Consider the following 27579-nt stretch of genomic DNA (forward strand, 5'->3'; position numbering starts at 1 on the left):
TGTTGATCTTAAAGGTGCCACTGGACTCAAAATTTGTTCTATTATAATACAGTTATTTCATCTAGCTGCTTTCCTTAATTCTTTTGCTGTTTTAAAATCCTCCTCTACCTTTTGATGTGGTGGGCAATACCACTTCTGGAGATAAGCTTCCTTTTAGGCACACTTTTTTCACCAAAAGCATTTCTGTAAGGAAATCTATTTCTCTTACAGTCGCAGTACCTTTATTGGCATAACATTTCTCTTACATTCTTAATTTTACTGGACTGTATACCCTCTCGGACATACAGAGTCATTCCATTTCCAACCCTTCCCTCCCTATCCTTCCAATATAATTTATGTCCAGGAATCATTGCATCCCACTGATTATCCTCATTCCACCAAGTTTCTAAAATGCCCAAATGTCTGCGTTCTATGTTCTCCTTTGACACTAAGCATTCCAGCTCCCCCATTTTACCTCAGACATTTCTAGCATCTGTATATAGACATCTATAATTTCCCAGACATGTTAGGCCTGCAACCTTCCTTCTGTGGCCTCTAGCCCTTGCCAGGTAGGCAATATTGTTTGTCACCCTCTCAGTGGCCAGTTCCAATCTATTTCCCTCTAAAGCAGTAACAGCCACCCCTTCACCTTTAAGAGATGAACTATCCTGAACTAGAAACATTACATCTGTCAGCTTTCCCCCAGAATTTAGTTTAACAAACTTAAACCCTTCCCCTACACCATTTTCTCATTGAGACCCCTAATTTGTGCCTGTCTAGGTGGCCTTGCATGTGGAACAGGTAGCACTTCTGAAAAGACCACCTTGGAGGTCTTGGCTTTGAGTCTCCTGCCTAGCAGCCTAAGTTTTTCCCTCCAGCTTGGACTTAATGGCATTTTCCCCCACCACCACCAGGTCCGATGATAAAATGAGATACCTTCCAGCTTCAAAATGTATTAAGTCTCTAATCTGAAGACATTTCTTTAAAATAGTTCACTTATTAAGGTAGGAACATTTTCTTCCAAGAAAGGACCTGGTGCTTGATCAAAGGTGCAAACATAATATCTTAGTTCAATGCATAATGTATACATGTTATTGTATAAACATTCCCTTTAAAAAAAATTCCAAATCCTGAATGTTAATGTTTGAGAAACTGAAAAATACATCCTGTGTATATAAGCTTTCCAACAGACTTTTGTCTTGGATATGTTTGTGGACATACACATAGCTAGCACTCTGGCCATGGTTTTATTCAGTTAGAGGTTTCTGGACAGTTAGGACAGTTCAACAATGTGTTGGCTTCCATCAGTTTCCTTCCCTATTTCCAGATGGAGTCACAACCACCTTAAGTTCAACTTAAAAATCCTTCTCACACTTTTTGGGTTCAAAGCCAGCTAGAAATCCTTTCTGAATATAAAGCTTTTCTGGTTCCCAATGTGTGATCTGCAAACTAAATTGTGAGGGGGGGGGGGGAGAGAGAGAGAGAGTTTAGAGATGTTCAAGGACACACCAGTGTAAAACAGCCAATGACTGATCAACCAATTCAGAGGGGGTGAGAAGAATCACTCCCAGCAACTGATAGGCTGACTAGGTAAGATTAACAGAAAATCAATTAATAGTTGAGAGTGGTTGTCATATATTCTGAAAGATTATTCTTTGATTGGTTCTTGTTTTTTCACACTGATTTTGTCTTGTATCATCTTCCCACCCCTTTTTCTGTTGCTTGTTACTTGTGAATATAAACATAGCTGCTATAGATAGGCACTACATTTGATGAAGTGAACTGACTCACAAAAGCTTAAACTGGAATAAATTGGTAATCTTTTTAAGATGCCTCTCAGCTCCAGTTTTATTTTGCTGCAACAAAGTAACATCTACCCACAAATAATTATACAGTAAGTAAGAAAGAGATCCAAATGGTTTCTGAACAAGTAACTACCATTGAACCAAAGAAACACTCTGGATTCATCTTGGATGCACACAAAAAATTAGAAGGGGAGTGATTTAGCATGGAATTGAAAAATATGAATCATAAGTTTTTAAAAAGGGGGGAACAGCAAAAAAAAAATCCTGTTCAGTCTTATAGCTGCCACGACTCTGGGTAGTCACAAAACGGCATTTTACTTGTTCTAAGTAGAACTTGCACCCTGAAGTGACAGTTGTCATCCAGTCTCCTCTGATATCATTCCAAAGGCTCTACAGATAAAAATGTAATTCACCTGACCCAAACAAGGGGGTAAAGGACTACAAAGGAAACATCAGGCAGGGCTAATAAAAAAAATCCTCCCTTTCTAAGCAAGGAAGATACCAAACCTTCGCATAAATTGCATTTCCTGCTCTAGAGAGGACTCCCTTCATTCCGGATGTCTGTGACTTGCTATTCAGCAGTGACAGGAAGGCAATCTGTGATATTCAGAGCCACTCTTCTGACTTCTTCTCCATGCATCCACACAGCGTTGGATATCGGAGCACGACAGCAATTGTGCAGAACTGCATTTTGTTGCGAGGACAAAGCAATCCAGTGGTGAACGACTGTTATAGTGCAACAATAACATGATACCCAACAACTCGCCCCCGCCTCTCAAATGCAGGACCTAATCTTCCCCTGGATTCAGCCCCCGCACTTGTTTTCAATGCAAGAACTCAGTAAATCGTAAAGAACCAAGCATTCAATGACTTTTCTCTTGATTCTGCACAAGCAGTTCTTCACACATCTGAAGTTCAAGCAAAGAACATCCTACGATGGGGGAGTGGCTTCGTGGGTCGTTTAAGCCCGGTATCAGAAACCAAGCAATTATATTTAAGAGATTCCGGGGGATCCCGAGTTCCAATCCTGAAAAGGTGAGCCCGATTCCCCCAGCTGTGAAAATGAACCGGCTCCCGCCCAGTCCCAGCTCACCGTTCCTGATAGTGGAAGGCAGCGAAGCCGCAGTCACGCCGCAGTGCCCGTCCTCTCCCGGGCCATTGTTGTCCCCGCCCGCGTAGAGACGACTCAGCTTTCGGACCCCTCCGGGAACCCCTGGTGGCAGCAAAGGCTGCGTCTCAGCGCTGGCTCCTTGCCCCATGGGCTGCAGCCGCAACAAGCGAGTCACAGCGACGCTTCTTTTCCCAAGCGGAGACTTCTGAGGACCCGGCAGCACCCTCCCCACACCCCGCACTCCAGGACTCTGCTCCGTCGATAGGTTCCGCCCGCTACACGTGATGGGAGGAGCTAGGCGCTTGCAGCTGGCCCTTGCCAGCTGTGGCAAATCAGAAGGGCGGGGAGGTAAGGAGGAAACTAGCTCCGGATTAGAGTGTGGCCTTGTCGCAACGCTGTAGTTAGCACACTAGCCTGCCTGTCTGGTTTCCGAGCTTCCCAGAAGCATCCGGCTGGCCACTGCGGGAGCCATTCCTAAATTGCAGTGCAACAGATAGGAACGCACACGGGCTCTGTAGCCAGTATGCTGGTAGATAATAAAGTGCCCAACAGTTACTTCTGGCATGCGAAAATGGGATAGTGCTCTGTAAAAGCTTCAGCAAGCACCAGACCTGGAAGTCTGCCAGGGCTCTGAAAAATGAATTCTTTAGATAAGGTGACATCGCTTAATAAACTTTTGTTAATAATGACCTTTGTTCTTTTTGCTCACCCCCAACTATACCCCCTCTGTTGACAATGATGTTTCATTATTTAATTCCAGAGGGGTTTAAGATTCCCTTAAAGATTTATGCTAACAAATTTACCTTGCATAAAACTTTGTTCATCTTAAACGTGCCACTGGATTCAAATTTTTAGGAGTCAAAGCTCATTTGCAGATGATGATGTGATCTCTGACTCACAAAAGCTTATGCTGAAATAAATGTTTCTGGTCTTTAAGGTGCCATGGGTAGCAGTTATTTAATGCAGCATGTGAACTAGACACTAACTCTGTTCGTGTTCACATATAATGGGCTATCGTATTGTACAAGTTGGCCAGCCTTGAGACCCCTGCCCTTGCAATAGCATTAAGGTTCAAAAAGGCAGAAAGGGACTCATGGGTTTTATTTACTAGTATTTTAACTGCATTTTCATACACATGGTTTTTAAAAGCTAAATTCTATCAGTAATTCTGCATGTAGTGATTTTGTCTCAAATCACCATAATTTATGTATTGCACTTGTATTCCGCCCTCCCCAAACAGGCTCAGACTGTTGATTGATAAGCTGAATAAAATAATTGTCCTCATGATGGTTTAAAACAAAGTTATAAACTGCAGGGGGGGGGGTTGAATCTCACAGCTGGCATTAAGTTTTCATAGTTGATTAAGGAGTTTTCTTGTTTCATTATACAATAAGTCACAATTAGCGTAATTCAATCACAGATCACATTATGTGATGATTTTCAAAAATTCACATTCATAATACTGTGGCAGATGCTAGGACAGCATCTTCTGTCAGTTTGCTTTCTCACTACTTATCCAGGATTATTAGCTGCCAATTGTAAAACAATTTTCCTGACCATAGGGCACCTGTTTCGGATGAAGAAAATGCACTTTAGTAATCAGAAGGCAAGCTGGATTTCCACCAATTCTCCCATCATGACTGCCAGTCCCAATTATGCCCCTTACCATGTTTAGAAGGGTCTGCTCTCTCTCTCACACACACACCCCAACAAAATAGGGAGGAGATCAGGGAGCTGCCAGGACAAGGGAAGGCACAACTATCCAACAAATGAAATATCCTTGGGATAGAGCAGCATTCCTTGGGGACTGATTAGTGGTTGCACTTGTCTGCTGCAAGAGAACCTGTTTATTTCACAAATCCGTATGCTTACAAACTTAAAACTATACAAGGCTCCACTGCTCCTTTGTCCAAAGAAACTAAGCTTTGTAGCATTGCTTCTAGAACTTGTCAACACTTGGCAAAGTCTGGATCACATAATTTAACTTTTTAAGGACCAACTTTTGTGAAGTCAGATCTTAACCGAAAACTATTTTCAGTAGCCAGATAAATTTTGAACCACAATACTGATTTGCTTAATGTGAAGTATGGCACAATATATTTCTCAAACAGCAATCCATCAAGCAACAACAATCCAATATGGAACTCAAGGAAGTTTCCATATCTCTTTCTGATACGGCACACAGGCTTGAAAGAGAAAAAGTTATATAGGACTCATTTGAACACAGTAGGTCTCTGAATCTCAGCAGTAGCCGAATTTTTAATAAGATGCCTTTGCTGGACTGGGTCAAAAGCCTTTTGCAGTTTACTATCATTTCTCAACGGCATTTTATTCCAGATGAGTATCTCATTCCTCAGTGTTCAGTTTTAGGCAGTTTACATTCTCTAAGGACACCTTATCACCATTGTTTTCTTCTCCCTTCTTCTAAGTTTATTTCTGTTTAGCTTAACATCCAACATCAAGAAGAGTTCACTAGAACCAGGGCCGGCTCCCACACTAGGCAAACGCCTAGTTTGCCTGCTCCCCAGCGTCCTCTCCCTCCCTTCCCCACCCCACGTCGATTTCAAGGCCGGGGCAGGCTCCAGCGCCGCGTTCCTGGCTATCCAAAGGCATCCCTCCCACCGCTGCCGATCAAGTGATCTGATCCACATGTGTAAAACTGTGCCGCGACCACACTCCATGTCTGTCAGGACCAGCATCCCCACTTACCCGTGCAGATCAGATCACCTGATCTGTGGGGGGAACCTTTGGATAGCTGGGAACGCGGCACTAGAGTCCGTCCTGGCCTTGAAATCGACGTGAGGTGGGGAACGGAGAGGGGAGGAGGTGCAGCAGGGAGGGGGGAATCAAGGGGGAATGCGGAGCCACAGGGGGTGGGGGGGCAGCAGGCAGCGAGTCTGCCTAGGGTGCCATGGGGTGTCAGGCTGGTCCTGACTAGAACCCAAAGTCTTGCTCAGATGTTTCAGTTAGTCTTAATATTATCACACCCACCCTGCATCAACACAGTGACCTTAATTTTCTATTGCAGACAACTTCTTAAGATTTGTGAATCAATAACAAAGACTGAGAAGTTATTAGTAAGATTATTCTAATTAAAGAAGACAGTGATCAATTACATTAAGGATTGTGAAAAGTCAATACATTTTAAAAGTAATCTATCTATGTATCTTGATTGGCTTTTCCTTATGTTTGTGGGCTGAGAAAATGCTATTTGATAGTAAACACTTGAACATTGCCTTGTCTGGTTATATCTAAGAGGCTGGCAGCTATGTTGGTAAAAGATAGTGGGGATAAACTGCTCTCTAGTACAAAAACAGTGGTATCTATTGACTGCCCCCAAAAAATGACAAGGGAATTTGCTGTTCCCTCTTTTATCTTGAAGAAACATACAAAGGAAACAGACATTCACTCCTCCCATTGCATTCCGGCCACAGTTCTATGTCTGGAAAGGCAAGAAACAGCCACTTCTGCAAGAGAAGAAAAGAGGAACTATTTGGGTTCTTCGACAGATGTGTAGTTCCTATGGAGAAGACCTTTCCAATCTATGCGGGAAGATGTTGCACCTAAAGTGGCTTGCCACAAGGAGATAAATCATGAAGTGCGAACTGCCTTTCTGGCCAGCTGTTTCACATGCCCTGTTTGAAGTGTAGCAGGAGTCACCTGAACTGCATGACTCTTCCCTTCCCCTCCCCCAGTAGTAAAATGTGTGGAACCCACCCCAGATATTACATTAAGAGAAGGGAATCAAATGCACAATGTTTTTGCACTTCTGCAAGCCACACAATAACAGCTGAACCAGCTCTTTCATTGTAGGATGATGAAAACACTTTTGTAGTTCAGACACTGGTTATAAATGAATGGCCATTAAAGAAAACAAGTAATTTTGTGATTACTCATTCATAATTTTTTTTTTCTGAAATCAGTCAGAGGCAAAAGAGAGAGTGCATGCACCAAGTGTGCTCAGAAAGAGCCACCACATACTCTACTGTTAGTTCCACAGTAAACTATTCATCTGCAATGACTCAAAGGAAAGATGAAGAGATTGCCTCCACCAAATTTGTGTAGCATTCCAAGAAGCCTTCAAACTATGTCTTGAACTGCTCTAGTCAAACGGCTTGCAGTGTAGAAAAGAGGCACCACTGAGAATGATTTAAAGCAGCCGACACACAGTAGCCATTTTGTATGACGAGATCTGAATTATAGCCACCTCACATGATTCCAGGAACAGCCAGATTTAAATTCCAGCAAGAATTCTTGGGGAATTTTTCAACATCTGTTACAATAGATTGCCTCCTTTCAGACAATTGTAATCTTTTTCCTGCTCTGCAAGACATAAGAATTACAGAGCAATTTCATTATGAATTCCCATATGTGAGACATACTTTTCAACAACTGTGAGTATGCTCTATGTACAAAAAATACTAAAAAGAGCCTCTCTTCTGCCCTTGGGCTCCAGCAACCATGTCCTCCTTATGCAACACTGTCCTGTCATGAATACTGGGATGGTGGTGCTTGTTTTTTATTTTTATTTAGTCCTCCAAAGCCTGTAAATTCTCTACGTTCAGCACCATAAATATATCCCTTGTGATCTCTTAAAACACAAAAACACAGAGCAGTCATCCCCTAGCTATTTTATAAGGCTAGAATAGAACATTCTTTATGCTGAATCAGAGTTAGCACATGTTGTATTACGGATAAAGGAATTCTTTAAAGTAATGTCTGAAAAATAAGGTCAGGGGACTGGAAACAAAGTCAGGAAAAATAAAGTTCCCCCCTCTCCATCTAGGCTCCAATATAGCACTTGATTCCAAGGACACCCACCCCACTGTTTTTATACATACAATCATGTACGTAGCCACTTTCTTTAATCATCTCTCCTGCAGTAGGAAGAGCAAAAGAGGCTTTGTCAGAGTTCTCTTCAGCTGCTCATTCCAGCATAAAAGTCAAGGCTTGATTTAAACATGGTGTTGGTGGGACAGAGCAGCTTAGGCATGCAAATTTGCATTAGCCCTATGTTTAGGGATTTCTGGTACAGTAACACTGTGGCTAGGAATATCAGGTGTGCTAGCATTGTGTACATTGTAGCTGAGGGCCCAGTTTAAACAAGATAACTGGGTGCAGCAATCACACAGCTAAATTCTTCCACCCGGCCATCATTTTAAAAATATGCTTAAGAACAGTGGTGGCCAAACTGTGGCTCAGGTGCCACATGTGGCTCTTTCACACATACTGTGTGGCTCTCAAAGCCCCCACCCCATCATTTTTCCAAGCCAAGTCAGCTGGCAGCTTGGAGAATGCATTTTAAGTTAAAATTGTTTTCTCTCCACCTCTCCCTCCCCCCTCCAATTATTTGCCAACCTTCCTTCCTTCCTGTCTTGCAGCTCTCAAACATCCATTGTTTATTCTATGTGGCTCTTAAAATAAGTAAGTTCGGCTGCCCCTGCTTGACAAAAGATATAGGGAATGAAGATGTTCCATATCTAAAGATGCATTGCTTCATAAAATTAACAGTGAATGAAATTTTTAATTAAAATATTCAGGCAATTATCCCTCGGAATTATATGAAAGGTTCCATGTATTGATTTGGAATAATATAATAATCCTAAAACTAGTCATGACTTCATTTGATTCTCTGTGCAAGTCAAATAAAAACCAAAGCAAAAATGTTGACTTATGTCTGCTGTCATATGGTGGAAGGGGTATTGTAATCTCATATCTAATATGGAACTAATCAGTAATGCAAGCAATAATGTGCCCCACTGTAGACTGCAGTTAAATTATCTTGATATAAATAAGCTGACAATCACATCCATGACAATCCAGTTCTTTGGATGTGGAGAACAGTGTCTCTACGGTTTTCACTGCTTTTATTTCTCCCCTTAAATTTAAACAATATATGGCAATCACAATCTTAGCATTTTTACAACTATGAGTCCACATAAAGCTTTGAATTTGTTTGAAGATAACATTTCAACCACATTTGAATGATGATTTTCCTCCTAATAAAATATTTCAGTCCAAGTTTTTATTGATATTGGGATGTGAAGTTAATATGAGGTACTTTTCCCAATTGGCTAAACAGTCAAAATAAACATACTAAATCAAATAATGCATTATTTAGGCATCAGATAATTTTCCAGAAAGCTTCCCAGGAAACGCATGGCACTGTCAAAGAAAGAAGGGCATGGCACTGTGCAGATAAGATGTTTAAAGAAAGGCTTCTAGCAAAGCTTCTTTAGTTGCCCGGACAGAAGGAGCTTGAAAAGCTCTTCTGTGTGCATCTCAACAGAAAGAGGACTACTGCTGGCCACTCAGTCTTTTCTCAGTTAAAGAAATAAGCCATTAAAAATCAGTTGCCCATCAGGACCCAAAATGCTAGCCCAATAACCCCACTCTTATTCTCTAGAAATTCTGGCCACGCACATGAAACATTCATTACATTGTGTACTTTGGTATAAGCAATCCAAAACTAGCAAGTGAGAGCCAGGCTTCCAAACTCTGGAAAAGAAGCTAGTTTTATTCAAGATAAGTGTCTCAGAGTGCTTTATAAAAAATATGAGACCAGTTCCAGTAAGTCAGAGACAGCTTAGCTGAACAACACCGTCATATGATGGTGTATTATAAATAAAGTTACTTAAGTGACAGTTAGGGTTGCCAAGTCCAATTCAAGAAATATCTGGGGACTTTGGGGGTGGAGCCAGGAGATATGGGGTGGAGCCAGGAGCAAGGGTGTGACAAGCATAATTGAACTCCAAGGGAGTTCTGGCCATCACATTTAAAGGGACAGCACACCTTCCTTCCTTCCATAGGAAATAATGAAGGATGGGGGCACCTTCTTTTGAGGCTCATAGAATTGGACCCCCTGGTCCAATCATTTTGAAACTTGTGGGGTATTTTGGGGAGAAGCAATAGATGCTATGCTGAAAATTTGGTGCCTCTACCTCAAAAAAACAGCCCTTCCCAAGCCCCCGATACCTCCAGATCAATTCCCCATTATACCCTATGAGAATCGATCTCCACATAGGGAATAATGAAGTGCCCAGCAGACATTTCCCCCCCGCCCCCTTCTGGCTGACTCTGAAGTGAGGGATTGGCATCTCTACTCACAAGTTGCTGCCAGCTTCTTCAAAGTAACACAGACACACCATCCCAAGAGGAAGCCTTTCCAATCAGAGACTGAAGCCTCCAGAGGTGGAAAGTCACATGGTGGCTGTGGGGGTGGGGCTTCCCCCCACCAGCCAGCTGACTGGGGGCGGGAAGGAGCCCGGGAAAGCGGAAGAACCCTCGCTGGGACCTGGGGATTGGCAAGCCTAGTGACAGTGGAAATTGGTGAGGATATTTGACCACATGGCCCTTAGATACATTTCAAAAATAGCCTGTTCTGCACTGAACACTTTCTCATGCTTTTCTTAAACATTTTGAAGCACCATTTTATTGGGTGAAGCTGCAACTAAGCCCCATTTCCAAGTGTGTGCAGGGAGTGAAGAAGGGTCCAGGCAAGGCTCATTTGCAGAAAAAGGGCATCAAAGCAGACACCAGCTGCACAGGCATGTAAAGAATAAAAAGCAAGTGTAAGATCCAAAGGCTAATTTAAGAATTACAATGGTCCACATAAAGGCTAAAGCTAACTGCTTCTTTAAGGGAGCAATCTATATGGCAGGTGAGAACTTCAAACCAATTAATTTATTTGAAATATTTTTATCCTACCTTTGGTACAACCCCTTCCCCATCAGCACAATTAAAATCTACACATACCAACACTAACAAATACTTGTCAAAGCAATACACAATACCCTTAAACAAGCAGCAAGAAACACATCACTAAAATTATGGTAGCAGTATGAGCATGGGGAAACAAAATCAGTATGTAAGTAGCTGTCCAACTAAAACCTCCCTCACATACGGAACAACAGACAAAGCTTTTTCAGTATTACCAGTCACCTTTGTATCTAATGCTTCCACCCAGCTCAGGGTGGTATATATGATTCCCCTTCCCACTTTATCTTCAGAACAACCTGCAAGGTTGTTGGAATACAAGCTATGCATATTTCAGACATTATACTGTTTACCTGAAAGAGGAAATGATGTATTGTAACCTAAACCCAAGTGTGAACTGAGTCTTCTAAGCCCAGGCAAACATGCAAACATAGCATTGGTCAGAAAGGACATTAGGTGTGAAAAGCTTTGATGTTGTATACAAGCTGAATTGTTCTTTTTCCTGTTCTTGGTGTTTTCTAGGTAGAAGCTAGACAAAGGGTTGTATAATCTGTAGCCATGTAGAGGTCAGACATAGTTAAACTAGTTGGTAAGCAAAGTTGTTTTTCTTTTTATCCCAAGTACCCTATCCTGATGTTTTCTAGTAAACTTTATTTCTTTTGATAAGCTTAAACCTTGACTCCAATTACTGCCACTCCAAACCTCTGAATTTTCAATTATCTCCAACAGTCTCCCAATCCCAGTTCAACACTTTTTAACCACAATACCACATTACTCTTTTTTATTATTATTTATTTGTTTGTTTATTACTTTAAATTTATATCCCATCCTCTCCGCAAGAGGAGTAAGGGTGGCTTACAATCAATTATATAAACCAATTTAAAACCAATAAAATACATTTAAAACATTTTGTGGTGCTATACACTTTGATATGGTGGGATCTTTCTATTTTCTGTTAGTGATCCCATTATATTCGTAGCTCCTCAGCGGTGAGAGGTGGTGGTTCTCTCCCGGATTCAGGTATTGAAGGCCTGTCGAAACAGTTCAGTTATATCACACATGGTCAGAGGAAAATGCTTCTTCAGTTTTTCACATGCAGAAAAACATCATTTAAATATGCCAGTTTCAGGGTATTTGCATGAGGAATAAATTTGAGCATGGAAGGAAAGCACAGTGTAAGCTACAGTTGCCAGGCAACATATCCTATAGTTAAAAACAAATCTACACTATGCTTTCCCAGAAAAATTTGAGATGGCTTTCATGGCTCTGGCTCCACCCTTTCCCTTCACAGAAAGCTCAGCATTTCAAAACCTTCCCCACAATTACCTCAATTGCAGCAAGAGAAGACTTGTCCAAGTCTGCCATTGCAGGAGCTTACTAAGCATAGAGACTTGTTTCTTTTTTTAAAGCATGTTGATGAAATGCTCCCCATGTTTTGCTGAGGAGAAAACACCAAGGGAAAATGCTTCTGTCTGGGATCTGGTCATTTGTGCAGCTTTCTCTCCACTCACTTTCACAAGGGCAAAAAAAATGCAATGAAGTCTTACTCATCTTACTGAGAACTGGTTCAAGTCCAGTGGTCCTGACTGAACAGAAAGGTGGGATAAATGCTATAAATAAAAATAAAATAAATGCATAAAAAGCAATCACCAATGTCCCATCTTTTACTGGATTACCACTGCAATCCATTTAAACCAAATGACAACATGCTAATTAGCTCACAAACTAGCTCAGAGGCCAACTGAGTCTTGATCACAAATATGCACCACTTCATTAATACAGACCAGCAAATAGGCTTTTAACTGCCTTTGTCTACTGTCAATGGTATGAGTGTTTGACAGAGTAATGCTCCGTGTACACTGGCATGAATGTTGAATAACTGAATGGAAGAATAAGAGTCAGAAAAGATATGTCTTTGGAATGAGATGGCAGTTGGTGCCTGAAGGGGTCCCAGGGAGGAAGGGGGCAGACCAAGCCCCCAATATTCCAGTTAACTACCCCTAGAATAGACCCTACAGTAAGTCCCCACATGTGGAGGGGCTGTGGCTCAATGGTAGAATATCTGCTTGACATGCAGAAGGTCGCAGGTGTTCAATCCCTAGTATCTCCAGTTAAAAGATCTGCAAGTAGGTGATGTGTAATACCCCAAAAGCCTGGAGAACAGCTGCCAGTCTGAGTAGACAATACTGACTTTGATGGACCAAGGGTCTGTTTCAGTATAAGGCAGTTTCATGTATTCGACAGCACTTTACATTAAGCATTTATATTCTGCACTCTCAGCCAATTTGGTTCTTGGCAGTTTCCCAGAAAAATACAAGTAACAGTTAAAACACACACAAAAAAACCCCCAGACAATATCATAAAACTAGTGGATCTAACAGTTTCAAATACTGGGCATTTTTCCACAGAGCTTACCTCGGAGCGACGTCCCTCTTCAGCGCGCAGCGTCTGCACGGATTTCCCACCAACTGCTCCGCATAACCAGGAAGAGCCGTGGCTTTTGCGTCGCTAACGTAAACTGGTTTTTAGCAGTTTACATCTGCGATGCAAAAGGTCTGGCACTTCCTGGTTATGCGGAGCAGTTGGTGGGAAATCCGTGCAGACGCTGCATGGTGAAGAGGGACGTCGCTCCGAGGTAAACTCTGTGGGAAAACGCCCACAGATTTTAAACTCAGCAGGAAAAACAGCATAAAATGTATGTAATAAAAGCAGATAGTATAAGAAGAATTTCCCTTCTCCAAACTAATTAATATACAATGTCTGAAGAAAAGATAAGTGTTAATAGTGCCAAAAAAAAAATCAAAAGTCTTGGTGCCAGGCAAATATGTGTAGGGAGGGTATTCTACAGCTGGGCACAACACTCAAGAAAGTTCTCTCTTTGGGGACAACCCACTTTACCTTAGAGTGCAGAGATAGCTTTGAGACATCCTTGCAACGTCTTGATCCCTGACTACTGATTACTTACTACCAGTACTATCAATTGGGCCTGGAAGAGGAGACCCAGCTAATGCAGTTCTTCTGAAACTAGTGGCATGTATTCCCCAGTCAGCAATCTGGCAGCTGCACTTTGTACCAATTGAAGCTTCCTATCTGTCCAACTAGAACACATTACTGTAACCGGGGCTTTTTTTGTAGCAGGAACTCCTTTGCATATTAGGCCACACATCCCTGATGTAGCCAATCCTCCTGGAGCTTACAGTAGGCCCTGTAAGCTCTTGGAGGATTGCATATCCCTAATATGCAAAGGAGTTCCTGTTACAAAAAAAATCCTGTAACATAACCTGGAAATGAGCAGAGCATGGATATTCAAGGCCAAATACCTGCCTTTCAAGGATTATATACTTCCCTTGACACTGTTAGAAAATAATTAACCAAAGGGAGGCAAGAATCTGTTGAGGTAAACTGCAGCTATCCCTCAAATCACATGGTGGCAAAGTGCAACTCCCCGAAGTAATATGGGGAAAGTATAACACAGGCACAAGCCCTTAGAGATTTAACTTTCAGAAATTATTAGATATCACATAACATATAAATGCCAAAACCAGGAACAGAAACCAGAAGTCCCTGTTTAGGCCATGGTGACGTCAACAGGATTATATTCATATTTAAAGTTAATCACATTCTCCACTAACATGCCTAATCAAGGCTTCAATTTGCTGTTCAAACCACCAGACTAGAGTAGTTAAACCTATGTAAATAAAAAAATGAAAAATAAAAACAGAGCCAATTCAATTCATTAAAATGTGAATTTATTACACAGTAAAATGAAAAAAAAAAATCATTTTTCATGTCCACATGTGCCAGTGGCTGTAAAATTTTATGATTTCAGTTCAACAAGTTAAAAGAGAAAAATCATATGCAGACTGTTCATTAGAGGAGCAAATATTTTCCTGCATTGAAGGCCAGGTTTCTAAGGCTGGTGTTGGTCATATTAATTATTTCCATATATCCCAACAGCTTCCAAGTATTAATCCAAAATTTTATGTTTCATCCAAAACCTCAGACACAGTTACTACTCATGTTCTCAAAGTTGCAACCACACAGCCAGAACACTGAAATAGACATGTGAATTAGGCTGCGGTCACACTCACCATTAAATCCATCCCTAACCCGCTATTATACCCCGCAGCTTTTTTACAACGAATTTCCTGATCAGACATCCCTCCATCCTTCAGTTCTAAGCAGCGTTGGTCCCGTTGTTGGTTGATCAGAGGTCTCAACCGGACCTCATTTTTTGAGACAGCATTCCACACTCGCGCAAGCGCAGTACTGTGGGATATCGTGCTTGGCTTTTTTTTTTAAAGGTGCCAGAAAAGGTGGGCGATCTGCCCCCCCCCCCATTTAAACACCCAGAAAGGAAGGGGAAGCCCAGGAGTTCTCTTTGCTGTCTCTCCGCCTGGTGGGGAGACAGCAAAGGTGGGTCATCTTCCTCCCCCCACCCATTTAAACACCCCACCGTGGTGTTTAAATTGTGGAGGGAGCACGGCAACTCTCTTTGCTGTCTCTCCGCCTAGCGGGGAGACAGCAAAGGCGGGGATCTTCCTCCCCCCCCATTTAAACACCCCGCCATGGTGTTTAAATGGGGGGGCACGGCAACTCTCTTTGCTATCTCTCCACCTGGCGGGGAGACAGCAAAGGTGGGGGATCTTCCTCCCCCCCATTTAAACACCCCACCGTGGTGTTTAAATGGGGGGGGGAGCACGGCAACTCTCTTTGCTGTTTCTCCGCCTGGCAGGGAGACGGCAAAGGTGGGTCATCCTCCTCCCCTGGCAGGGAGACAGCAAAGGTGGGCAATCTGCCTTCCCCCCCCCCCATTTAGGAAAGGTCCCCTGTGCAAGCACCAGTCATTTTCAACTCTGGGGTGATGCTGCTTTCACAAAGTTTTCACGGCAGACCTTTTACGGGGTGGTTTGCCATTGCCTTCCCCGGTCATTACACTTCCCCCCCCCCCAGCAAGCTGGGTACATATTTTACCGACCTCGGAAGGTTGGAAGGCTGAGTCAACAATCGCTGGCGCAATGATATCATTTGGAGTGGGCTCTCGCAGGGAAGCGGATGTGTGCTTGCGACGAGTCGGTTACAATGGAGTGTTAAAACATAGAAAGTACACGCTGGAGTCGTCGGAAGCATTCTTATTCCGGAATTAATATACTATCAAAAAAGTCCGCGTCTCAGTCGTGGCAGTTCGGGACACGAGCGAGCCAACGACCACTGCCAGATGCTAATGTTTGGACAACCGCTTAAAATCTGACATGCATCTGGCTTTCATCCATGTCCATCTCGTCAGTTTATGTGTGTCTGACCTCGGCCTTAGAGGGCCAAATCATATCCCATGAAGTAAAAAGAAAATAATATCAATATGTTGTTTGGCCAACTTCAAACACATCCAAAATGCAACTGGTTCCTATCTTGGTCAAATCAATTTTTTGAAATTGCTACTTATAGTGAATAGTCTGCCTGCAATTCAGATGAACAGTTTCTGTAATACAGGTGCCAAGCTTTATGGATCATATCAACAGGCTGATTTAAAACTTAAAAACCACCTTCCTTCATTTTTTCTCTGTGAACTTCTGGACATTCTTCTCTTCTTAAAATCGTAGTTCCCTTTAAGTCATTGTGTTTAACAAAAAAAAGTAAGCATTCTTAATTTTAAAAATTCAGATAACCACTAAAAGTCTGTTGAACCTTAATATCTGAAATTACTGGATTCTTAGAATAAATGTCATACATCTACAGCAGCAACAAAGAAGAGTCAGACCACATCTTCGAGTCTGGAGTTCACTTCCTTAGGTTCAAGTTGAGAAACCTGTAAATAAAAAAGATAAGCAGCAATGTAAGAAGCTCCCTCCCCTCCATATGAATTTACCTGCAAATTCAGATCTTCCTCAAAGGCCAAACTCTGTGTGTCACTCATTGCAGGTTCAGTGGATATCCACATGGAAAAGGCCTTTCCAGCAGAAAGGCGAAATTTCCTCCCCAGAAAAACCTATGTGCATACCTTCCCCCAAAGGCACCTAGGCAACTGGCTTACAAATTTTAAGTAAAAAAAAAAAACTTGTTTTTTTTTATCAAGATGAACAGTTGGAAGAGAGTTCAGATAAAAAGCCAAATCAGATGTCACATAAAACAGCTTTCAGGTGTCTGTTACAAGCATTTTTGTTTTTGTGGCTTTAGAAGGGGGCCATTTGAAACAGAGAAGCAGCATATCCCTCTCTGTGCATTACTTTCCTGTTCCAAATAGCACCTTCTGAAAGACCATTTGTCTGGGGTACCGGGAAAGAGAAAGATAGTTGCTGAGATGTGGTAACATACATTTGTGTATAACTTTAATTAAGGATCTAACAAAATCTGAGCAATCCCACGGCTGAGCCTTATAAAATAAAATAAGGAATCACTGCATTGGTATGACAAAATCACAAGGCTACAGGAAGATAAAAAGTAACATCTGCAATACACAACATATAATTATGTATGTGTCCTAGAACATAGGAATTAATAACAAAAAGAGTGTACTGCACTGAGGTACTGCAACAAGTTTCCATTTGCTTGAACTCAGTTTGTTGCTGTGCTCCCACTCCTCATGCCCACTTCCCCTCACATATGGATCATAACTAAAGCTTTCTTTGTCCCAGATGCCATTCATTACACCACTATGTCCAAATCCTTAGGCAAACCAAAGGTTATTTCTTTCACACAAACGAAAATTCTAGACCAAGATTAATGCCCAGGTTCCATGCAAGGAAACAACTTCCAATTTGTACAACCTCCAGCATTTGGACATCATGGCAAATGTAGCTTGAGCCAAATATTCTTGAATAAGGGAGACTTTGATCATGCTCCACACAAGGCTGGGAATGCACAAACACTACAAGTCATGTTTATCCCCCATCACACGAGAAAAGTTTACTGCGACCGCTTCTTTCAGCAAATTAACTTACAAACAGCTATTTTAGTAGAATTCCCTTGGTTCTATACCTCGTGTTTTCAATACTAATATTACAAACTCACAACTCTAGATATTAGTTCACATCATTTATTTGGAAAATTCAGTAACTGATAAGGGCCTGCCCAGCTTTCAAGCATACAAGAATTGTTTGCCAATAACAAAATAATATAATCCCAAAATAATCACAGGTCAGTGTAGAAGCTTTTGTGTTCCTCTAAACTCTTCACAGTCCATGGGCCAGACCAGGTCAGTATCTGATCAGGTGGCAAAATTTCTTTATGTTTTCTTGAAAGGTGTATGTATTATGTTTTGATGTGATAACCCATTCTGATTGTTAGCTTAAGTATTTTTTGATGCCATCAAGATGGCCAAGGCTAATTTTTCCTACCTTTTCTGATTTGAGAAACCTACCTTTTCTAAATTGTCCCAGGCCTAGATGGTAGGGATTCCAGTGTCATTATTAATATATATATATATAATCAGCAACCAAACTACAGCAGCTTTAAAGGGAAAAAATTCCAACACAAACACAGAAGAAACCACAGCTGAGTATAGATAGTCCCATAAATAGTAATATTCATTAAATTATTATAATTAAAATTTGTAAATAAAAACCTGCATATTAAACAGTTGCTGAATTCACAAAATTAAAAGACATTTCTTCACAGTAACACAAAGTTACCTATTAGGGATGGACATGAAGTGAAGCACAAATCATGATTCATGCTAAAAATGGCCAATTCATGGTTCATTCTGAACTGGTTCGGCTGATCCCTTGGCACCTGAACACAAACTGGCTTTTTTCCTTGGTGTGCAATTTGGTTCATGTTTGCTTTGATTTTCCAGACACACTGGCCCAGGCCCCTGCACTATTCCTCAGTTTCCAGTGAAACTGACTAAAAGGAGCTCCACTCTCCTTGCTATAGTCAGTTTGATGTAGTGGTTAAGTGTGCGGACTCTTATCTGGGAGAACCAAGTTTGATTCCCCACTCCTCCACTTGCACCTACTGGAATGGCCTTGGGTCAGCCATAGGTCTGGCAGAGGTTGTCCTTGAAAGGGCAGCAGCTGTGAGAGTCCTCTCAGCCCCACCCACCTCACAGGGTGTCTGTTGTAGGGGAGGGAGATAAAGGAGATTGTGAGCCACTCTGAGACTCTTGAGTGGAGGGCAGAATATAAATCCAATGTCTTCTTCTTGCTTTGGGGGGCTGCAGCTTGGCCCCCCCAAAATCCAATTCACACCAAACATGGAAAGCAGGCAGAGGAGAATCTGCTGAAGAGTTTGCCGCAAGTTTGGCATCTCTAGCCCACTCGGGGGCATTCTATGCCTTCCTGAACAGAATGAACCAAGAAATGTTCGGGAAATAAAAAAAAACATGAAACAAAACAAACCACCAAATTGGGCAGCCTAACAAACCATGAAACAAAATTAACGATTTTTGTGTTCTGTGCCCATCCCTATTACCTGTTATTCAGTTACACTGGATAAAAATGACATTAAAATGCGGGTCCATTCTCATGTACCTAGCTGTGGCATAGCAAAATGAATTTTGTCTTGTTATAGTTCATTGGAAAGGCAAAAGAATAAGCTATAATTGTCTAATATATATCAGGTGCCTATCTGGATTAGGTAAAGCACCATATGCTGTAAAACTTATAAAAATGGGGGGGGGGTCACTTTTTCTTTACTTTATACCTTATATAATGAAAACAGTAATGGATAGATTCATTATTGGTACTTGTTATTTGTAGGGGAATTTATTACCTTTCCAACAGTGCTTTAACATTTTAAACTGGTCATTTGGTTCATGAGTTATAGCTCAAATTAGAAAAGGTAGGAAAAACTGGCTCTCTTTGTATTTACTTTTAATTGGTGAAGACAATCATACATCTGATCTACTTTAATCATACTTATCCTTTATTACACATACAGTCTGGGCCAGCACCAGCCATTTTTGCACCCTTGGCGCACTCCAGCTGAGCAAAACAAGCAGCAGTCGGTCTTTCCCCACGCCAGTTGCCAGTCGCCATCACCACCTTGCCTCGCCTCGCCTGCTGCGATGTCCATGTTGGGCACTAGCAACCCCTGCCCCCATTCCCATGAGTCACAAGGGGGCACCCAACTCAATGCCCCCTAAGGGCCGCCACTCCAGGAGACTGCCTAAGGTTGCCTAGTGGGCATGCTGACCCTGTTTACAGTTCAATCCTAATGACACTTTCCTGGGCATAAGCCTCTTTGAATAGACTATAGTAGAATTTAGACAAGCCCTGTTTAGGATTGCTCTTTTAGAGGAATACAATAGTTAAGATGAAGCTCTTCTTAAGGGTAATCCTTTAAGGAAAGATTTCAGACAACAAAAAGTCTTCAAAATGACACTTCCCAAAATAGAAAACTGATTACAAGAAATTCCTTCTTCTGAGAAAGAGTCTTGCTCTAACACAGATAAGTAACTAGCTCAGACTGCCACAGCAACCTAAAAGCTTGTCTAATAAAGTTGGGCTTTTAAAAAAACTTGGTCTTCCTTTTTGCTTCTACACTGGGTTAAAGGATATTATGTTATTTTCTTCTGATGGTTTTGTCTGCACCAGCCACTGTTTTTTATGATATATTCCAAGACAGTGCAGAAAATGTCTGCACAGCCTTCAATTTGGGTGGTACCCCAATATTAAGGCTCTGCTTCTCAGTTATCAATCCCTCACTGGAGAGTATACAAGTTCCTAACAATGTTTCTTCCAAAATCTGCACTGATCTCTGCAAGGAATACTCTGCATTCTGGAAACCTGTCATTTGAAATAGCTTCCTCATGCCCAGACATGCCAGCCTGCAGATTCATGCAGCAAAGCTGACTCAGCTATCTATACACAGATTTGCCTCCAAGTGGACACCAACATCCAATGTTCTGTTGGCAGACTGACTTGGAAGTGGGCTTATTTAAATAGCAAGTGGTACTGTGAGTAAATAACAGACTGCCATTTCAACCAGAAGCTGAGAATGCTTCCTTGCGAGCAGGTTTTTCCTCCATCTTGTTGGAGCTGGAAGTGCTTCAGAATATTCCAGGAAAGCTTTCCACAGGTAGCACAAGTTCAGAAACAGGAGGATGCTTGCTTGGCATGGAACTTTCAACGTTTTGTGGTTGGTTCCACTTGCTGTGATAGTTCCTTTCTGCTGGCATCCACTGTCCAAAGTTAATCCTTAAGGGTAACAGGTCGGTGAAGAACAAAACCACAAAATGATGGAGTGAATCCTCACAACCCCAGGGAAACCTGCTATCTCCAGTCCCCTTTTCTAACCCACCAGGCAGAGATCAAGGGACTGAGTCTCCAGCCCTCCCAGGCCTTAATAAAGAAGTCAGCCCTGCAAGGTGGGACACTTGCAATCTGAGTCCCATGAAACAATTACTCTAGTAGCTGAAGTCAATAAAGGGCTAAAGTACTGAATTCAGATTGAAACTCCAAAACCCAAGAACACCACAAATGCAATTAATAAGGTTTAAGAAAGAAACATGTAATGATACACAATACAAGAGCAGTGAGCAGTGAAAATAATAAAAACTAAATGTCTAACCTAAGCCACTTTTATGAATATCAGTTCTTGTTACTTGACCAGACTGAGCTTAAAAGAGTTTCAAAGTCCAAAGTCAAAGACAGGTGTTATGGCTAGCAAGCCCCACCTGGTCTAGAATCAAGAGGTGAGTCAAAGCGAATATAATCCAGACAAAGGGCAAAGACTGGAATGGAGGATCTTCTTTTTTGGCAAACTGTCTGGGATGGCATGATTTTAGATGACCAATCAAACATTTTGCTAGCCAGGTGACCTTAAACAATCAGGTATGTTGATAGCAGGGTTTCTAACCAATCAGATGCATTGCCAGAAGTCTACAGCTGTACATAGGCCCAATGAAGCAAGCCACCTTCTCTCACCCAGGGGCCCTTGCACTAACAAGATGGAATGTGTAGGTGAAACTCCTTCCTGGTTTCTTGGCCATGAAACCTCTAGACCCAATGACTTCACCAGTACCTGCGTCAGACTCACATCTCTCCTGATCATGCTCTCTGAAACTGCAGTCAGCATGACCTCAAATTCCCAGAGAGAGAGGGACCATGATTTTGTAGGCACAAGTCTGGACCGAGGTTTCTGAAAAGTGAAGAGACTGCTAGGCAAGCCAGCCTCTTGATACCCTCCACTCTTTCTCAGAATTCCAAAAGTTCACACAGACTTAATAAGGCTGAGGACCCTTCAGCTGGGAAATGTTGGAAGCTACATGGCTTTGAAAAAAGATACTGTTTTAGATCAGCAGCAGAGACCACTACATTTGCATGTGTGTGGACCAGATATGTGCACACAGTGAGTGAGGGTGGAGCTGGAAGTCTGGTTAAAAAGGCCTGGAGAATCAATAGCAACTAGGGGTGCCATCTCTCGACACCAAGAAAGCAAAGCATCAGGTTGCCAGCATCACACTTCATGCAGTCCTGCCACCACACAAGGTTGAGAGCACTGACAATACTGCACAGGCACCTGGCAAAAGCTAATGACTACACCAATATGCTGGATAATTAGATACTTAAGCCTCAATTAATCATGCCCATAAATTATTACAGGCACAGAACAATATTAAAAATATGACCCTGCAATAATGTCTAAATGAGATCTCATTGAAGCTGGCAAGAATTTTTTGCTTTTGACTTCACTAAGACTGGGTCAGGTCTAGAGTTGTAGAAAAATTGATGGAAAAACAATATAAGGCTCTTTTATTCCTTACAGCAGGACCTACATGGCATCTTTTATCTTGAGTTTCCAGGAAGTCAGATACTATTACAGCATGTCTGGCATTTCAGGAACGTGGGAATTAGCATTTTATTACAAGCATAAACATATTATTAAAGGCAACCAAGGTGTAAATCTTTGGCAGGCAACATGTGGCGGTGTTAACATTCCTCTGTCCAGCACTTTTGCTGCAAAATATATTTATATTAAATAATGTTAAGACTGTGACTGAAGATCACAAGCCAGTCATAATTATTATGGCTGCTTGATGTTTTCCATACCTTCCAGTACCCAGTCTTCACAGCCATATCCAGGTCTAAGTCCAGATTCATTACTGATGGAAGTCCACCTACCTCAAAGCCAAAATGGCAGATCTGACATAAAGCAGGACTGCAGTTATGCCTTTATAACCCTTCTTTAGGGAAAGAAAATTGGTTCAAACGTGCCCTATGCCAATGAAATTTTTAAAAATGGCTGCTTTGTACAGGTGTGCAAGTATGTATTACAACAGAAAGTAGCACGGCCATGAATATCCACAGCTTGTCTGCAAAAATACATGCAGGTGAGAACAAACATTGTGGAAAACAATGTGGTTTTCCTAGTGACACTCCATGCCACCAACACACATAAACACAGTTCATTAGCTATCAACGTTGGCCTGACAGGCCCCAGCAGTTCACTTCCCCATTCACATCAACCCCCACTCAAAATATGGAGGTTGAGATAAGTCTGCGATCCTTAAAGAGAGCCACTTCATATTCTGATATTCACAGATATAAATGCAAAGGACCAGAAACTAGTTCTAGAAGTTAGATGCTTTTAAACAAATTACATGTCCAACAGAGGTTCCTGTACTATGTATGGAAAACCCAATTTGCAATCAATGGTCAGCCATAAATTTCAATAATTGGGGCACCCAGTTATTCTTGGAGCCTGCTTTACATCAGAGTATAAATATCATATGAATTTTAAAAATAACCAGACTCAGACTTTTTTATTTACGGTCACAAACCAATTAAAATACAGGGATTTTTAAAATTTGACACAAGGAAAGAACCTGTGCTATAATAAAGATTAGGATAGATTAATTGTCTTAATATGTTGAATATAAAAAAAATTACATAAACATCAAGACACAAGTTAAAACAGAACATCTTAAAACTAAGAAGCAGTAAAATTAATCTTATGGATACACAGGGGTGGCCAACGGTAGCTCTCCAGATGTTTTTTTGCCTACAACCCCCATCAGCCCCAGCCAGCATGGCCAATGGCTGAGGCTGATGGGAGTTGTAGGCAAAAAAAAATATCTGGAGAGCTACCACTGGCCACCCCTGCTATAGAAGGCAGCGCAAAACTTGGCAACAGCTTTGGAAATAAGCTGGTTTTCATCCGATAACATGAAATTGATACATTCTGATACCAACAACCCAGAATCTGCCTTTAAAATAGGTTCAATAAATTTTACACAGGCCTCTTTATACCAGGAACACCTAAGAAATCAAATGGGCACCTGGGGCTTTCGTAACACTTATTTGCTTTAACATACTGAGGCCCTCTGCACCTCAGCTCAAAGCTAGCACTGTGGTATACCCCAGAGCTACACCTTATGAAACAGATGTTCAGACGGTTGGAGAGGCACTGGCAGCATGTTCGTGATGAAGCGACAACAACATCTTATAGGTTGTTTATGAGAACCTATGAGGTGGCAATCAAGGCACTAAGAAGGTATATTACACGGCCATGATTGCATCTGTGAACTCACACCTGGCAGAATTATTTGATACAATTCTGTCTCCTATGACTCTGCCACAGGGCAGAGTCCAGAGAATGGGATATAGGCTGTGAGGCTTTTTTGTGAGCTTCTTCGCAGATAAGGTCTTGTTGTTCCGCCATGACCTCCCCCTTACAGTTGAAACAGTGAATGAGCTTGAGGCTCCATCTTCTGGTCTGGTTTTGGATCAATTCACTCTGCTCAGCCTGGAGGAAGTTGACAGAGTTCTCTCTATGGTACGTGCGACCACTTGTAGTTTGGATTCGTGCCATCATGGCTGATTAAGGCTAGTCAGGTGGTGCTATGAGACCCCTTAAGGGAAACTGTCAACCAATCACTTAGCTAAGGGATTTTTCCTAGGCCTCTTAAGGAGGTAGTGGTCCATCCTCTCTTGAAAAAACCATCACTGCACCCAGCCATATTAGCAAACTATCAACTGGTGTCATATCTGCCTTTTTTGGACAAGGCCGTGGTGATCCAGTTGCAGAATTTTCTGGAGGATGCTTCCTTGTTAGATCCACACCAATCTGGCTTTCACCTGGGTCACAGGATGGAGACAATACTGGTCGCCATCTTGGATGACCTCCAGAGGCATCTGGATCAAGGTGGTTCAGCAGTACTGTTGTTGTTGGACCTGTTAGCTGTATTCAACATGGTCAGCCATCAGTTACTGACCCACCTCACTGACGCTGGGAATCAGCGGACTGCTTTACAGTGGCTTTCCTCTTTTCTACAAGGTTAGGGACAAAGCCTTGTGATAGGGGAGCAGTCGTCCTGAAGACACCCACTTATATGTGGAGTGCCGCAAGGGGTTGTTCTTGCCCTAATGTTATTTAACATCTACATGCACCCTCTTTCCCAGATTCCTGGAGGTATGGGCTGAGATGCCATCAGTATACAGATGACACCCAGCTCTATCTGTTGGTGAGAGGCAAGTCTGGTTGCGGCCTGGAAAATCTGAATCTGGCGTTACAAGCTCAGGCTGAGTTGATTGAAATTGAATCTGATGAAGATGGAGGTTCTATACCTAAGCAGCCAGGCCTCTGATGGAGCAACACTTGTGGGTTACCATCGGGGATTAAGAGCTTGGGAGTGCTTCTGGATTCCTCCATAACAATGGAGGCCCAGGTAGCCGCCACTGCCAAATCAGCCTTTTACCATCTGCAGCTAATTGGGCAGTTGGTTCCCTTCCTCAAGCGCAACAACTTAGCGACAGTGATCCATGCTATGGTCACCTCAAGACTAGATTACTGTAATATCCTCTACATGGAGCTGCCCTTGTCTCAAATCCAGAAGCTACAGCTGGTGCAGAATGCTGCAGCCAGGCTGTTACTGGGTCTCTCCTTGTTGGAACACATTCAGCCTGCACTGAAAGCACTGCACTGGTTACCTATTGCATACCGGATTCATTTCAATGTGCTGGTTCTTACCTTTAAAGCCCTATATGGCCAGGGACCTGCATATCTATGGGTCTGCCTTTCCCCACGTGTTCCCCCGTGGGTACTATGGTCAGGGTCACAACAACTTATTTTGATCCCCAGCCCCAAGGAGGCCAAGCTATTATAACAAGGACTTTTTCAGTCTCAACTCTGTGTTGGTGGAACAAGATTCCTGAGGAGGTTAGGACCCTGCAGGATCTTTTTCAATTCCACAGAGCCTGTAAGACAGTGCTCTTCCACCAAGCTTTTAACAGTTAAATGAACTAAAATCAAAGACTATTGCCTAGAATAAACTGACTTGACCACATGAAGCATAGACCCTGACTTTATTTTTCATCTAGAGTACCTCTAAGTGTGGTCCCATTTCCATCTGGTGCACTTGGATACGACAATTACACGTAAGCTCTGATATATCCACCATTAGTAATGTATAAATTGCACTGTATTGTTTTATTGTTACTAGCTGGTGTTTTTAATGTGCTGTTTTGCCAACTGGCCTTGTAAGTCACCCAGAGCCTGTTTCGGCAGCGAGGGTAGGGTATAAACTAAATAAATTTTGCAGTCACTTCCATAGAATTTTTTAGCAGTTTACATTTATTATTTTCTGCCCACTAGAGTTTTTCAGTACCTATATACAAACACCTTCACAGATGCTGGGCTTACCTGTGCATCTATACACCTGAACTGCCAGGACCAGGCTGAATTGTACAGGAAAGGCCTCAGATCAAATCGGTTGTCATCAGGACTGTAGTCAGCAGCGTGGTAGGATGGGGTGAGAACAGTCATTTTGTGTCTATTGATTGAATACATTCTGAAGAAATGCTTAACCTTTGATGCCACCTGGTGTACAAAACACAGTATGTCAGGGTCTCAAATGAGGTTTTAAAAACTTTGATTAGAAGAAGCCTAAATAAGAAAAGTTCTCTAGAAAGAAACACCACTTTAGTTTTATGCACACGGAATAATCCATCTATGGAATAATGAATCTATTATTCACTAGTGTCTCAAGTATGGATATTTAAAATATCAGAGTACAAAGACAAAATCAGTATTGATTCACACATACCGAACATGTTTCAATTTGTCTGTAATAGGTTCCTGGTTGAGAGTAAGGCACTGACACTATCTTCCTTCTCTCCTCACATGGCAGAAGAAGAGTTGGTTTTATACCCCGCCCTTCACTACCTGAAGGAGTCTCTGAGAGGCTTACAATCACCTTCCCTTCCTCTACCCACAACGGCACCTTGTGGGCAATGTTCCCTCTAAGCTCCACAGAGTTGTAAGCAAAAAATTCTACCCTGTGAGTGAAAAAAGCTAGTAGCATTATTTTATTTATTTTTTATTTATTTAAACTTATATCCCGCCCTTTCTGCGAACGGACTCAGGGCGGCTAACAACAGCCAAAAAATATATATTACATCAATATAACAATATAATGCTAAAAACTATAAAATTATAAATATTACATAATGGTGCTATTCACAACTTCATGGTGGTTCATGATGTTTTCAGTGGGCAAGTTCAATTTCTATTAATTCCTTAGATGGTCTGTCCATCGGTGATCCTTGAAAAATTATCTGATTTCTCATAGCTGATATTTGCTCAGTTATAAAGGTGATAGCCTTCTCCACTCAGATGTCATAGGCTAGTCAATATAATTCTGTCTTACAGGCCCTGCAGAATTGGGAGCGATCCCACAGGGCCCCATAGCCTCCGGGAGGGTGTTTCATAATGTTGGTGCTGCCACCAAGAAGGCTCTGCCCCTTGTAGAGTTCAGTCTGGTCTTCCTTGGTCCAGGGAAGGAGAGAAGACTTTGCCTTCCCAAACACAGTGCTCTCTGGGGAATATATGGGGAAAGGTGGTCCCACAGATAAGCAAGCGCCCAGCCATACAGGGCTTTATGGGTTAATACCAGCACCTTGAAGTAGATATGGAATTCAACAGGCAGCCAATTAAAGTTGTGACCAAGTCTACAATTGACTATTGTGTAAATTAGTTTTTAGAAGATTATTTCCATAACCTTGTAAAAATCTCAGAATGAATTATTTT

The 27579-nt window shown here is 42.0% G+C and overlaps 2 protein-coding genes across 4 annotated transcripts in view; both read right to left on the reverse strand.

Annotated features, from left to right (window-relative positions):
- The window catches only part of TPCN2 (two pore segment channel 2), a 65705-nt gene extending 62527 nt beyond the window's left edge, over nt 1–3178 (reverse strand). The window contains exon 1 of the mRNA XM_060261523.1: nt 2878–3178. Coding sequence (XP_060117506.1) covers nt 2878–3043 — 166 coding nt within the window. The 5' untranslated portion in view covers nt 3044–3178. The remainder of the gene's footprint in view (nt 1–2877) is intronic.
- The window catches only part of NADSYN1 (NAD synthetase 1), an 83950-nt gene that overhangs the window by 7633 nt on the left and 48738 nt on the right, over nt 1–27579 (reverse strand). For 2 of the 3 annotated variants that reach the window (XM_060261524.1, XM_060261526.1), the window contains 2 exons: nt 26194–26370; nt 16167–16417 (listed from right to left, as the gene is read on the reverse strand). In XM_060261524.1, coding sequence (XP_060117507.1) covers nt 16364–16417; nt 26194–26370 — 231 coding nt within the window. In that variant the 3' untranslated portion in view covers nt 16167–16363. Of the gene's footprint in view, nt 1–16166; nt 16418–26193; nt 26371–27579 lie in introns of those variants that run through there. The other variant, XM_060261525.1, reaches the window with a different exon arrangement.

The sequence above is a fragment of the Heteronotia binoei genome, chromosome 21, assembly GCF_032191835.1.
Source record: "Heteronotia binoei isolate CCM8104 ecotype False Entrance Well chromosome 21, APGP_CSIRO_Hbin_v1, whole genome shotgun sequence".
NCBI lineage: Eukaryota > Metazoa > Chordata > Lepidosauria > Squamata > Gekkonidae > Heteronotia > Heteronotia binoei.